This window comes from Trachurus japonicus, chromosome 17 (genome assembly GCF_045865225.1).
Source record: "Trachurus japonicus isolate A0001 chromosome 17, Traja_1.0".
NCBI classification, from domain to species: domain Eukaryota; kingdom Metazoa; phylum Chordata; class Actinopteri; order Carangiformes; family Carangidae; genus Trachurus; species Trachurus japonicus.
This window is the reverse complement of record NC_140923.1, coordinates 4,943,699-4,959,058: the sequence shown is the minus strand read 5'-3', so window position 1 is coordinate 4,959,058 and position 15,360 is coordinate 4,943,699. Positions and strand designations below refer to the sequence as shown.

At 41.6% G+C, this 15,360-nt stretch overlaps 1 protein-coding gene across 2 annotated transcripts in view; it reads left to right on the top strand.

The window, feature by feature from the left end:
* The first annotated feature begins 317 nt into the window (after window positions 1–317).
* Window positions 318–15,360, top strand: part of efr3a (EFR3 homolog A (S. cerevisiae)) — a 139,597-nt gene continuing 124,554 nt past the window's right edge. Inside the window, exons 1-2 of one of the 2 annotated variants that reach the window (XM_085805390.1) lie at window positions 318–401; window positions 801–919. In XM_085805390.1, the coding sequence (XP_085661516.1) occupies window positions 910–919 (10 nt within the window). In that variant the 5' untranslated portion in view covers window positions 318–401; window positions 801–909. Of the gene's footprint in view, window positions 402–792; window positions 920–15,360 lie in introns of those variants that run through there. The other variant, XM_085805388.1, reaches the window with a different exon arrangement.

The following is a 15,360-nucleotide window of genomic DNA, read 5'->3' as shown; positions in this document are numbered from 1 at the left end:
ATGTTTTCAGCCTATGTAAAAAACAACAACAAACAAAAAAACAAAACAAAACTGTTGCATGTGCACAAAAAATAATGTAAACAAAACACAGTGTGGTTCAGGCTCGTTCATAGTTCACATTAAGCCTTTTCCTCTCACACACACACAGACACACACACCTTGCCGCAGGCTGCTATTTTTAAACCACGGTCCGTGTGCAGCAGCATATGTTGCACCAGAGCAGAGGAGGAAAAGGAGGAAGAGGAGGAGGAGGGAGGGAGAAGAGGGTAGACTAGAGGGAGGTGTAGTTTTTGGAGCCTCCTCTCCTCCTCTACTTCCGTGTTGTGTGTCACCGTAAAGCAGGAAGCAGTGTAGTAACGTGTAGGAGTGAACCTGCTGCTGCTGCTGCTGTTTACCTACAGGTATGTGTGTGTGTGTGTGTGTGTCTGTCCGCCGCTGCGTGCCTCAAACGCCTCACTGACATGTGTTTGTGTGTGTGTCAGTGTGTGTCAAGCATGTGTATGTGTGTACTAAGTGTGTGTGTCCTCGCCGTGAACCCACCGCAGTTCTCCTTCTCCTTCTTGTTATTATAACCGGAGCTGTTAGCTGCTGTGGCTAATTCCCATACACACACATAGGCTACACATTCACATACACATACACTACACCCGCACACTGACACACAAAGTGGTTTACGGACTGGCAGCTTTCCTTTAGCCCGCCGGTACCGAGGGCTCGTGCCACAGCGTTTTAAATGTGTCTCGTGCCCAGTGTCTCGTGCTGCTGCTGCTGCTGACGGACAGGTGTTTGTGTCGTCACAGAGAGACGTCACACCGCGGCCAGGTGAAGAGAGGAGAGGCGGCTACATGGAGGATCACTAACTAACTAACTACCTACCTAAGGACAGGACAAGACCTACTACCTACCAGGATGCCAGCCGGTAAGACCAGTGTGTGTGTGTCCGTGTGTGTGTGTGTGTGTGTGTGTGTGTGTGTGTGTGTGTGTGTGTGTGTGTGTGTGTGTGTGTGGTGTGTGTGTGTGTGTGTGTGTGTGTGTGTGTGTGTGTGTGTGTGTGTGTGTGTGTGTGTGTGTTGACAGCAACACTACTGCATCACAAAGTGTGTAAAATGTTGCGTTTCATGTCTCGGTTAAAGGCTAATTATTAGTCGAGGTTTTGAAGTTGAGGGGAAAAATAAAGAAGTGCTGTGGTGCGTTCATGGTCGCTGCCTGAGCGTGGGGATTTGGAGAGCTTTAATTGGTTTCTGCTGCACCAACCTGTGGAGTTCTGTCTTTACTCTGCTCTGCTCTTTACTGTTTTCTCTGAAGTAGCCCACACAAACTGTAGCCTAACTATAGATGTATTGATTATATTGAATATCCATCCATTATTAAAAGTTACAAAAACCCTAATTGTAACCTCCTAAATATCTTTATCCGTCCCATCAGTAGTTCAAACTTTCAGTGCTTTCAATCTACAGTCATTTAGAATGAACAAAACAGGGAAATAACTCAGATTTTAAGATTATTTTATTTGTCAACTAAACAAAACAGTCAAAACACCAACACAAAATCACAAATCTCAACAAAAATAAGTATGAACTTCAATTCCCTGTGTGTGTGTGTTGATGACAGCAACACTACTGGATCACAAAGTGTGTAAAAATGTTGCGTTTAATGTCTCGGTTAAAGGCTAATTATTATAGAAACGAGTCGAGGATTTCATTTGAAGTTGAGGGGAAAAATAAAAAAAGAAGTGCTGTGGTGCGTTCATGGTCGCTGCCTGAGCGTGGGGATTTGGAGAGCTTTAATTGGTTTCTGCTGCACCAACCTGTGGAGTTCTGTCTTTACTCTGCTCTGCTCTTTACTCTTTTCTCTGAAGTAGCCCACACAGTAAACTGCAACTATAGATTTATTGATTAGCTGATTAATTACTAGTTTTCATTGATTATATTGAATATCCATTAAAAGTTACAAAAACCCGAATTGTAAATTCTTAAATATCTTTATCTGTCCAATCAGTAGTTCAAACTTTCAATATTTTCAATCTACAGTCATTTAAAATGAACAAAACAAGGAAATAACTCAGATTTTCATACGATTTTATTTATCGATTAAACAAAACAATCAAAACACCACCACAAAATCACAAATCTTGACTGAAAAGCAGCAAAAATGAGTATAAATGTATATTATCTGCTCTTCTTTCACATGTTAATGTTAATTAACAAAGCAAATAATTCAATAAAAGTAGCTGCAGGTCGACTCAGCCACTCATATGGATTCAATTCTCTACGCCAAAATAATTTGACTCACAATCAACTTGATTAACAATTTCATTGTGTTTCACATATTGACTTTAATTATTTTTATATTAGATTATTTTAGTTTGTTTTGATTCATTTCGTCCAATCAGTTCAGTTCTGACTCGTTTTTAGAGATCCCTGTTCCTCCTTTCTTGTCAAATCTTTTCTGGATTTTTGTTGTCAATGATCCACTCAAATACTCGCCTGATAGAAAAATGTAAGAGAGTTTATTTATTTATCAAGCAGGAACGCTGAATATTTAGTGGTTTGTTATGTGATAAAACAATCAACAGGTTTATGATCAATAATAACCTCTGATAGGCTCCTGCTGCTGAAGTTATAAAACGCTCTGTTGTGTTGTGTTGTGTTGTGTTCACTGTCGGCTTTTTTGTGCGCGTTGAAATCGCTGCAGGAATTCCACAGATGCTTCTGTGTGAGCTGCAGAGAGACGCTTTTGTGTTGCGTGAATGAAACAACAAGGTCAGTGCTGCGTTCACTGACACACACTCTGCACACACACACACACACACATAGCTACACACACACAGTTCACAGGCCAGGTGATGTTCACTCACGTTGCCGTGGTGACAGGAAGTGACAGGACCAGCAGGAGGAGTTGTGAACGCTAACAGGCTAACGATGCAGCGCTGGGTTTTATTAATTTAATTTTTTTTACAGCTTGTTATCAAAAAAACTTTATTGACATCACCTTGTATCTTTGTCCTTCACGCTGTGCAGCCAAGCAGCGCTGCTCCCCCCCCCTCCTCTTCCTTGTATTACCAGACTTTGCAGCCGCAGAAGCAATAGCGATATATATAAATAAAAAGTTACATGTCTCTGGACCTTGAAGAATACAGGAATTTCCACGTCACATTAAACGCATCCATCCAACGTCAGTTTTTCTGCAGATTTACAGGAGAGGAGAGAGACAGGACAGGTGCTGCGTTCAAGGTCGCCTGCAGAGAGTGTGTTCATCTTGTGCCTTTAAATACTCAGATAAACCCGTTGACTTGTTGACCTTCGTTTTTAATCCCTCCTCCCGGTACACTGCGCCGCCGCTGCCGTCTGTCGGGCTCCGCGCCTTGGTTTGGAGTTTGTGTTTGTGCAGATGGGAACTACAGGTGCATGCTTCTCAATAAATTATAATATCATGTAAAAGTCTATAGAGCTGCAACAATTAGGCTAAACGATTCATCGAACAATAATCGATTATTAAATTAATCGTCAACTATTTTGATAATCTAATAATCGGTTTTGAGTCGTTTTTTAAGAAAAAAAAGTCCAAATTCTCTGATTCCAGCTTCTTAAATGTGAATATTTCTGGTTTCTTTGTTCCTTTATGACAATAAACTGAGTCTCTCTTTGGTTTGTGGACGAAACAAGACATTTGAGCACATCGTCATCTGGTGGTTTGGGAAACACTGATTGACATTTTTTAACATTTTATTGACGAAACAACAAATCGTTTAAAGCAGATATCAGTGGAATGTTTTTGTTAATATAAGTCCTAAATAGTCCTATTTTCCGTCAGCAATCACTTACATGAAGTATTTCAGCCTAAACACGAGTCTCTCCGTCACTCTGCTCTGCTGTAACCCGAGGAGAAAATTTTCCTTGTGGGATACAAGTGTTATCCAATGAGGGGAGAGAACGGCATGAAGGGCTGTGTGTGCAGCCAAGGGATGCGCGTGAATGTGGTGACGTAGCACGAGGACCAATTGATGCCTGACAAGGGCGGGGGCTGCTAACTCATGGTGCGTTCAAGGAAACTCGTACTTTGTGTTTTTCCTTCCTGTGAAGTCATACCAGTTCGATCTGGTACGAGTTCACGGGTCGGAAGTTACGAGTGGCCGTTATAGGGAACTTTCACAGACAACAGGACGGTAAAAACACGAGCTACGGGTTACCTGGAACGCTACCAAGTCGTAGTTGTGACTTGAAGCTGTAACTTACGGTTTCAAAAGCCTGCCTTGAACACAGCATTAGCCGAAACGGCCGTGCCGATGATATCTGCTTTAACTAATCAACAGATTAATCGATAATGAAAATAATCGTTAGTTGCAGCCCTGAAAGTCTATTTGCAGTAGTTCAAGTCAAACAGCCCCAACCAGGTGCATATAGATGGACATAACTTTTTCAGAAGGACAACATTTCTATATTAAAAATGTTTTTTTTAATTGGTCTTTTGTAATATTCAAATTTTTTTTGAGATACTGAATCTTAGGTCTTCATTAAATGTGAAGCCATAGTCATTACAATTAATGGAAATTAAATAAATAAAGACATGAAAACTTTCATTCTGTGTGTAATGGATCTACTACATAATGTGCTAGTTTCACTTTTTTAATTGAATAACTGACTTAAATAGACTTTTACTTTACATGATATTCTAATGTGTTGAGATGCAGCTGTACATCAGTGATGAACTGGATGAACTCTGCAGACAAACAGGTCACTGTATCAGGCCTCTCCCTGTGATTTGCATCAGATTTGAGTTTCCTTCTCGTTCTGATGAGTTTATTCGTGCTCACTTTGCACACAGACTCCATGAGAGAGAAAGACAGAGAGAGCAGCAGCAGCAGCAGCAGTGTGAACCTCCAGGAAAAAGACTTTCCAAATATACCTCAGGAGACATGTGAGCTGTGTCTTGTGTCTGCCCGGGAGGAAATACAGAAGTTAACTCATCATCATCATCGTCATCATCAGCTGCAGAGAGATCCACTTCAAATGCACATGGAGGAGAGGAGGGTTAGAGACACAGAGGAGGAGAGTTCAGCTTTAGAGTTCATTAGTTTATCTCTCCATTATCACTACACATGCTTATTTTTTTTCCAGTTTTTATTATATGCATTTATTTAAATCTACATCTGTATGTTAATTAGGAGGGCGGGGCTTCCTCAGTCTGAAGCTGGATTGGTTTGTTTATGGCTTTTATGAAGGTGTCGTCTCAATAACGCCTTCAAATTTTTACACAAACAGTTCATTTAGACTTTAGGATGAACTGATTTTCGGTGCTTCAAAGGTCAAAGGCCAAGTTCTCTAGTCCTAGTTCTTCTTATTTCTTTGAAGGGGAACTATGTCGCTTTTTCACTGTTTTGGATGCTTTTTTCCCCTACAGAGCTCCTCCTACAGTTTCAGAGTGAATTTTGCATTTGTTTCCAATGAAGCCGGTGAGAAATCAATCCATGGAGCGGTGGATGGTTTTAGAGGGAAATGCAGAGACTGCTTGCCAAAAAACTGTCCCTGAAGGCAACGCGCATCAGCGGTTTTGCATGAATTTCCCTCTAAAACAACTCTGTCTGGTAACGTTGTGTTATTATCTCATAGCGTGGTGAATGTGCAGCTCACAACTTGTCCACCAGAGCGTTGTGGAGTTGTTGGATTGTGTATTTGATGAGTTTGATGAGGGAAACCAAGAAATCCCATGAGCCTCCGTAGCGTAGCTCTGAGCAGCTCACGGCTCTGCTCCGCCGTTCTAAAAACAGCTTGCACCGACAATTAAAGGTAACGAACCTACTGCTATGACTATAGGGATTATGGCAATGGGCCAATTTGCCAAAATGTTGAACTATCTCTTTAACACAATGCAACATGAGAAGCTTCATCACGATACAGCGTTTTCTACCTCTGCCGCCACCACCGTCGTCTTTGTCCTGACTTTAACCCTCCTACTCTTGTCTTCACGCTCAGTGTAGCGTAGCGTAAATAAGCAGGAGCTTTCAGAAGGTGTGTGTGTGTGTGTGCTGTCATGTCTGACAGTGTTTCTATTTTAAGAAGCTTGGACTTTGGGCGCCCTCTCCTTCTCCTCCAGCAGCTGCTCTGGCAGGTAACCAGCTGCTGCTCACTGCACCAGTGGTTCCTCCAGGAAGCCCAGTTGGCTGCTGCTGCTGTGGTGACAGCTCACTGGGACGATAATCAATAAATCAATTAATCGCACGATAAATGAAAATCAACTCGATAATTTTGCCATGTGTGCACGTGTTTGTTTCCCTCGTCTCTGGCCTCCAAACAGGCTGCATGACAAGAGGCTTCACTCGGTCTCAGCATCTGGCCGTTTGTTCCATAGCAGAATGAACGGAGTGAACCCTCTTGTCAGTCATCCAGGATCTTTGTTTCCCAGAATGCATTTCACGGTAACCAGCAGCGATAGCGGTAAAGCCAAAGACGGTTTATAAACCAAGACCTTCCATGACGAGTCAGCTTCCTGTATGATGTCACTAGGCTTCTGCACGGCCACGCCCCTTTAGGGAGACCAGAGGCAGCCTGGAGTGTATTGATTCCAATGGGACAATTTAACGTGAACACAGATTATGGTCGATTCTTTCTCCCCACAGTCACTGAAGTAAAATTTGGACTCATTTTTCACAAGCCACATCTCTTTTGAACAGTTTGACACAAAAATGGCAACTTTCAGATGGACACATCAGGAGAAAATCCACTTTGTTCAAGACCTGTCTCTGTCTCTACGACACACTCTCGCCAGATTTGGCACAGATCTCCTAGGCAACGTCAAACAAACGGCTGCGAACTCCCGTGAAAATGATTTAAATTATTTTTGTCATGCTAAATATTACTGTTAGTAGTGTAAATATTTAATGTTATCATAAGAAAATATAAACATCTCACTTTCATCTACCTACAAATTGTATAAATCCACACACACGATCACAGACGAGGTGGTGACGGTTGGCCACGCCCATTTAGAGAGACAGGAAGTGTAACCATTTCTATCATTGGAGCAGCCTCTCATGGAGTGTCTTTCTATTGAATATCTTTGGTAAAGCTAAATCTAAGCAGCTAAAAGATGTTTTAATTCTCGCTGCACCGCTATTAATGCGTCACTTTTTAGAGTTTTAATGTTTTTTTCACGTGAGAAAGTCACAGTTTAGATCCCCAGTCTGTGGTCAGTTTATCCAGATGACGCCTGTTAGGAGATTTTCTCCCACGTTTTTGGGCAGAGCCACTGTGGGAGCAACGGGGGCTTCCCAGAGGCTGCAGCCGTCTGCTGAGCTCATGGGCCGGGCAACCTCCGTCGTCATCCCGGGGGAGAAAACGAGCCGAGTAACTTACCGGGAGGTTTACCGCCGACTAGTTAAATACTTTTTGGGAGATAAATGCAGGTCTCACTGATGAAATCTAACAACTGTGGCAGTCAAATTACCGGTAGTTCGTTTGAATAAAAAGTGAAGCTTCAGGTGTGTATTGGACAGAAGCTGCGCTGCAATATTTAGCCTATTATTTTTGGTTTGTTTTATTTGTTTAGGATATTATATAAGTTCTTGACATTGCAATTACAATGGTAAAAAAAAATACTCATGAGAAATAAAAGTTTATAGCATTATTATGAAATATTATTATTACATTTGTGGTTAATTTATTCTCAAAAAAAATGTGACAATAATATCGTTTATCGACGATAATTTGTGGGACAATATATCGTCCAGCAAAATGTGTTTATCGTCACAGGCCTAGCTCACGTGAAGCAGAAACATCCCAGTGTAGACGGAGACCGGTGGTGGTGTTGATGTTGTTGTCGTTGGAGACGATGCTTGGAGCTGCTGATGCGTCTCCATGTTGGCTCTGGGCTGCAGGCGAGGCGAGGCGGCGTCTGCAGCTTCAAGGCCTCGTGTGTTTGCTCTGTAATTAGTCCCAGTGGTAAACTGCTGATTACATTAGCGGTAATGTGACGCCTTCAACATCGATCCCTGATGGGGCCACTGTGTGTCTGTGTGTCTGTGTGTGTGTGTGTGTGTGTGTGTGTGATGATGTGAGGGACAAACACTGTTTCCAATCAGCTTGGAAAAAGAAAAAAGGAACTGTGTGTGGTTGAGTCTGTGTCTCCATTCAGCCCGTCTGCAGGAATCAGACCGACGTCCTGTCAGGAAACTGGAAGTAGCAGGTGAATTAGCGCGCTGCGTTCACTGCTGACAGTTAAAGAGGACGCTGCCGGAGCTGCACTCGGCTGAAGAGTTGCATGGTGACAGTCAGTCAGTAGCTGTGTTGTCAGTGTTCATAATGACAACGGCCTCAAAGCTGCAGGTCTGTTGTTGTTATTAATAATACACAGTGACGCTGCACATCAAGTCAAAACAATGTCATGTTTCAGTCATCTTTAATTCTGATGCTTTTTAAAGGAAATGTAGTTTTAATATCTGATACAGTATAAAAGTAGATGTTTGTGTTAAAGCTTCTTCAGAATAAAGGTAGAACTAAGCTCCTTCAGAATAAAGGTCTGTATTAAAGCTTCTTCAGAATAAAAGTAGACATTTGTATGAAAGCCTCTTCAAAATAATGATAGATGTTTGCATTAAAGCTCCTTCAGAATAAAGGTAGATGTTTGTATAAAGGCTCTTTCAGAATAAAGGTAGATGTTTGTATGAAGGCTCTTTCAGAATAAAGGTAGATGTTTGTATAAAGGCTCTTTCAGAATAAAGGTAGATGTTTGCATTAAAGCTCCTTCAGATTAAGGGTAGATGTTTGTGTTAAAGCTCCTTCAAAATAAAGGTAGATGTTTGTATGAAAGCTCCTTCAGAATAAAGGTAGACGTTTGCGTTAAAGCTCCTTCAAAATAAAGGTAGATGTACTGTATATTATGAGCTGGCTCAGTGCAGCAGCAGCAGAGTGAGTGACGGCAGCGACGGTGGGTTTGTCCTACATAATGACTTAATTGAGGTGGTTAACACTTTGAGGATAATGAGAGCCTCTAGACCACAACACACCCAGGAGTGGGAGCCGCACACACACACGCACACGCACACACACACACACACACACACACACACACACACACACACACACACACACACACACACACACAAACAGACACTCTCTCACACACACAGAGGAAATCGATTATTAATAGCAGCTCTCAGTCAGGTTCGGTCTCTGTGACTCATACACTTCACACAGTCACAATTAAACAGCTGCAAGTGGACGACATACGTTCATTTCATTTGACCCACACACACACACACACACACACACACACACACACACACACACACACACACACACACAGAGACACACACACATTCACACACACATCCACAGTGTCAGTGAACACAACACTGAGCAGATTTATCTCTGAGCGTGTTCAGACCTTATTTCGTCACGTTTCTCTGCTGTAACTTTTTGTTTTTTTTGTTTCCGACATCAGGGGAAGGAAATTTGAACATCCACATTTCCATGACAACCAGTGAAGACAGTGTGATATGATCAAAAGCTTCAGTTTCTGTGTGTGTGTACTGAAGGGTGGGTGGTACAGGAGGAGAGAGAGAGATTTAGATGATGTCATATAATAATTTAATGATGTATATGTGTTTTTTGTGGTTATTTAGAAGCTACTAGTGATGTAAAGGCTTTAATATTTCACAATTCTGTCTTTTATTTTGAAGGGCTGATCCATGAGAAGACCTAATAAAAACCATCTCAGTGTAGTTTTCCATCTCTACCGTACTGCCATACTGCGTTAGTATGTACTTAGATCCATGCTGTTCACACCACAAGTGTACAAGTTTCCCAGAAAGCTGTTTTAATTCCTGCTGTAGCGCTGTTAATACATCACTTTATGAAGTTTTAATATTTAGTTTAGATCCCAAAATGTGGTTAGTTTATCCAAATCCAAATCCTGTTTGGAAGTTTGCTCCAATGTTTTCAGAGAAGTGAAGCTCCACCTGTTGGAGCAGCGACCGGGACCAGCAGCCCGTCTCCCAGGGTGTAAAATTAACGTTTTACCTCATTGGCAAAACATATTTTTCACCGGCCAAATGAAAACATTGTGCCTTGTTTGACTAAAAATAATCGCCTTACGTTTTTAGTATAAAAATCCAACTTAAGCAACATTGAAAACGCTGCACATCCTGGCAGCTGAGTATAAAATAAATATAAAAGGAGGCTGAAAATCACAGGACATGTCTGTTCTGTCCTGAAATGTGTTTCTCCTCTATAATACACATTCTATATCTCGGAGGTGACTTTGTGTCTTTCCACATCCGGGGCAGAGCGCGGTGGGAAACAGAGACACAATCTGAGGTAGCAGCCATCGAATGCATGGCTACGGCGTTGTGTTGGGTTGTGAGCGCGCATGAAGTGCATAAAAGTTTTCATCAGCTGTTGCTATGTGGTAGATTTAGGCTTGTTCAACCGTTGCAGCAATTTATAATTAGCGGGATAAAGAGCAATAAACCCCGACAAGACAGACGGAACAGAACCCTGGCGGTTCTGCGGTGATCGAGCTGATCGGCCGGTCAACCTGCGTCGTCATCCTGTGTATAGAAAACCAGCCGATTAACTTACCTGCACGTTTTTAGGGGTTTACTGCCAACTGGTTAAATTCTTTTTAGGAGATAAATGTTGGTCTCATTGATGAAATCTAACAATTGTATCAGTCACATTAGTTTTTTTTGAATGAGAAGTGAAGCTTCCTTGTGTGAACTGGACAGAGGAGCAGCGCTGCCTCGGGGCTCTGGAGCCTACAGACAGAAATCACCACATTTACATCAATAAATAAATGTTTGACAATGAACCGATCAATCGGTCTGCAATAAATGTAATTTAATTAAATTAAGTTATATAACATGGTTACGGTACACGACAAAGAGACTTTGTTTGACGGTTGTAGGTGAGGGGCACATTGCATTGTGGGATACAGTACACAATGTAGACTGGCCAGATGCTGGAGATATTTTCCCAGTCAGTACGACATCCAGGAATTGTTTGCATACTACAGATTTAGCTTTTGATTGCATACTGTTTACTACTACATTCTGCATTTTGGCCCAATCAGTCCGTACTAGCAGTAGCCTATAGTATATAGTATGTGGATTTTGAACACAGCCTGTGTCACACCTGTACAAGCTGCTGGATAAGCTCTACGTTTCCACAGTGGTGTAGCAACTGTGTCTAAAAGGATGTGCACCACCTGCAGTGATGCTCGTGTGTGTGCGTGTGTGTGTCTGTGTGTGTGTGTGTGTTCACATCTTCAAAGTTGTGTCCGATGAGAATCCGGTCTGTGGTCGTGGTCCCGGTTGGAGCCGAGGGAGCGTTCGGGATGCAGGAGGAATCAAAGTCGATCAAACCCAGCGGGGCCTGCGCTGGTTTGATGCTCCGCCGGCTAATTGTGTGTGTGTGATCGTGTGTGTGTGTGTGTGTGTGTGTGTGTGTGGTCGGCTCCTGTGCTCTTATAGGACGGTTCCTCCCTCAGTTGTTGGCTGTGATTTGTATGTGTTGTGGAAGACGGTTTGTTCTGCAAAGGAGGATTTGGCCTAAATATAACTTCAAAGGAGACGCGCCTCCCTCTGTTTCCTCCGCCGGTTGCGTCTTTGCAGAGAGGGGAAGCTTTTATCTTTGTCTGCTTGTTGTGCGACGCTACGCTCGCTTGCTTCTCTGCACTTTCTGAAGGATTTTTGCTGTTTTTTTTATTTTATTTTATTTATTTTTTTTTTACCCCTGCCCTGTTTTGTACTCTTGATGTTTGCGTGTTGCGTCTCTATCGACAGCAGGCAGGTGTAGGCGCAGAGACACCGGCAGCATGTGAAACAGATCAGCAGCAGCAGCAATAAATAAAGTGCTTTATACCTCCAAACTGAAACGTTACAGCGCCTCCGTGAGCTGATTAACCTCCCAGTGCTTGTATGGAAATGATTTGGTCTTGGATCAGAGGAAATGAATATAAATGAGGACTGGTGCTTGTTTGTTTTTGTTTTTTTTTCTGGTGAAATAAATGAGGCTTTTAGGAATAACACGCACATGTCAGTCATGTACAAGCAACAGCAGCAGCAGCAGCTGTTGTTGTTAATATGGAGGTTTTTAAAATGCAGTGAAACACATCTGACACTTGAACGTTACCTTTCTTGTACATGTTGTAAATTAGGGCTGGGCGGTCACGGTATAGATCAAATCCCTTCATGGTAACGGTATACTGTATATCGTGGCATAAATTTAAGTGTAAAAATGATAATGGATGTGTTTCTGAATGGGTTTTGAAGTCCCTTAGAAGCTAAATTGATTAAGAAAAAAAACAATAATGTAATTTTTAGAGCGTTTATTGTGCAGAAAGCAGATCTCAAAGCTCAAAAGCAAAACCAGCACTTTATGGTGCAAATAGTGCAAACAAACACACATAACAATGCCATAAATGTTTTTTTTTTTTAGACGATAGGACGGCAGAGCGCAAATCTCCACCGTGGGAGATTATAATATAATATATAATTTCTACCGTTTACCGCATATTTTAAGATTAAGTTTATTTATTTAAAATAGGGACAATACATATTAATGGACATATATACATGTAAATATGCAAGATTATAGCCAACGGCTAATTTCCATCTTTAGTCCCTTCGGCAGGTTGATGTTAACATAAGATTAATAAGACAACAGTGACAACAAGTAGAACAATTAGTCTTAATGGCCAGTATGAGCAGGAGTAATTACAGAGAGAGAAAAACATATCCTTGAAAACATAATAGGACAGAAAAATAACAAAAAAACTATGAAACCGTACAGTGGATCAAGAAACATACAGGCCAAGGGTCAGGGGACCATACGTATTTCACTAGTATTTTAAGTGCTAAAATTAGATATTAAAAGGCTGATTAAAGTGCAGAGTGCTATAGTGTTAAAGTGTTAGGTGCGTAATTATATTGCAGGTTGCCCGATTGCTTAGTACATATAAAGTGCTATTTTAAATGCACAATACTCAATGCATATTACATTACCCATTTTAAGAATATAAAGTGCGTCTTGCCTTGCACGTAGCCCTAGTACCTGAGATATACCACATTGCCCTATTGTAAATAAAGATGGACGTCACCTTAACTTTTTTGATCACCAGCCGAGAGATTTTCCACAAGCCAAATTTTTTCCGGTGAAAATAAGAGAGATTCTTTACGTTCGTAAAACAAAACTGTGTTTCCCACTCTTCATGAAAATAGCATGTTTTTAGCCTCTATCATACTGACAACTGAAATAATTACTTTAAGGTCTTGTCCCTCCTCTAGTAAATATGAAAGGAGGCTGAAAATCACAGGACATGTCTGATCTGATGATACAAGTCCTGAAATGTGTGTTTCTCTTCTATAAAACACATTCTCCATCTGGGGGCGGAGCTGCGTGGGAAACAGCTGGACAGGTTGATCTTAATCCCACATAGCGATTCAAACATATTTTCGACATAAATGTAGCCTACAATCGTTTCTGTCTCAACTTTACAGCGAAAAATTAAAGTTACCATGTATCCCAAAGAGGCCACGCCCCCAATTTCTACATAACTTAAACCCTCAATACAATGTAAACAGTGAATAATAGACGGAGCAGCTCTTTGACGCGTTGAATATCCTCAGTCAACCGGTTCATAGGCTACACTCACAGTCACATCTGAAATATAAAAACCAGCTCTCGTCTCCGTCTCTCGAGTTTTTTTTTTTTTATCATCTGAGACTTTTAAGCTCCAGCCTTTTACCTTGGAAACGGCGGCAGTCGACAAAACGCTCTCACTAACCAACTCTGCTGGAGCTTTTGATCTGATCCCACAGTCTTCATTAGCAGATGAGGAGTGAGGCCTCCTGTTGCCATGGCGCCGTCGATGGCCACACACTCATTTTGTGAGCACTTTTTCTTTTAAGGACTTCTCGTTCGTCCACGTTCAGAGCATAAAAGGATGTGAGTGAAGCGTCGCTGCAGGGAACAGATGTACAGTAGTTTGTATCGACTGTATCTGCTGTTGTTTGTTACCTGCTCGTCCTTGTTCCTCTCTGCTGCTTCATGTTTGTGTTTTCAGTCCAGACGCTGTGAGATCCCTCCGGCTCCGCAGTCTGTCCACCATGGTTTTTTTTGTGTTTGTTTGTTTGTCAAACACACAGACCTGAGTCAGGACTGGAAGCTGCAGAGTTTTCATTTTTTAATATGAACACACTGATAAAAAAATCAAAAACCCAACAGAGTCTGAGACTGTGTAGCAGAAAGTTAGAGGGATAGTTCAACATTTTGGCAAATTGGCCCATTGCCATAATCCCTATAGTCATAGCAGTAGGTTCGTTACCTTTAATTGTCGGTGCAAGCTATTTTTAGAACAGCGGAGCAGAGCCGTGAGCTGCTCAGAGCTACACTACGGAGGCTCATTATGGGATTTCTTGGTTTCCCTCATCAAACTCATCAAATACACAATCCAACAACTCCACAACGCTCTGGTGGACAAGTTGTGACCTGCACATTTACCACGCTATGAGATAATAACACAATGTTACCAGACAGAGTTGTTTTAGAGGTAAATACAGAGACTGCTTGATGAAAAACTGTCCCTGAAGGCAACGCGCATCAGTGGTTTTGCATGAATTTCCCTCTAAAACAACTCTGTCTGGTAACGTTGTGTTATTATCTCATAGCGTGGTGAATGTGCAGGTCACAACTTGTCCACCAGAGCGTTGTGGAGTTGTTGGATTGTGTATTTGATGAGTTTGATGAGGGAAACCAAGAAATCCCACGAGTAACGAACCTACTGCTATGACTATAGGGATTATGGCAATGGGCCAATTTGCCAAAATGTCTAACTATCCCTTTAAATGTGAATATTTCTGGTTTCTTTGTTCCTTTATGACAATAAACTGAGTCTCTCTTTGGTTTGTGGACAAAACAAGACATTTGAGGATGTCATCTTGTGGTTTGAGAAACACTGATTGGCATTTTTCAACATTTTTCAACATTTTATTGACCAAACAACTAATCGATTAACGTTTTGCATAATCGACAGATTAATCGATAATGAAAATAATCGTTAGTTGCAGCCCTGTTCATCAGACTGGAGCTGCTAATGGCTGATTTTAGGGACGCACAATAACATTCGGTGCAGATAATTATCAACCAAAATACAGATAAGTCTGATTATTACAGTGTTATAATGAGCCAACATTGCCTTGATTTTGATTTTTTTCCCTGAATGTTACAGTAGGTATCCATGAATAACGTTTTTTTTACTCTGCTTTAATCGTTGCCGTGGAAACGACGATGTAATGTAAGTAAACGCAAATATGAAGTCAGAGGCGTTTGTGCTTTTGACCGGTGAGTTTGAGCTCAGACCGAC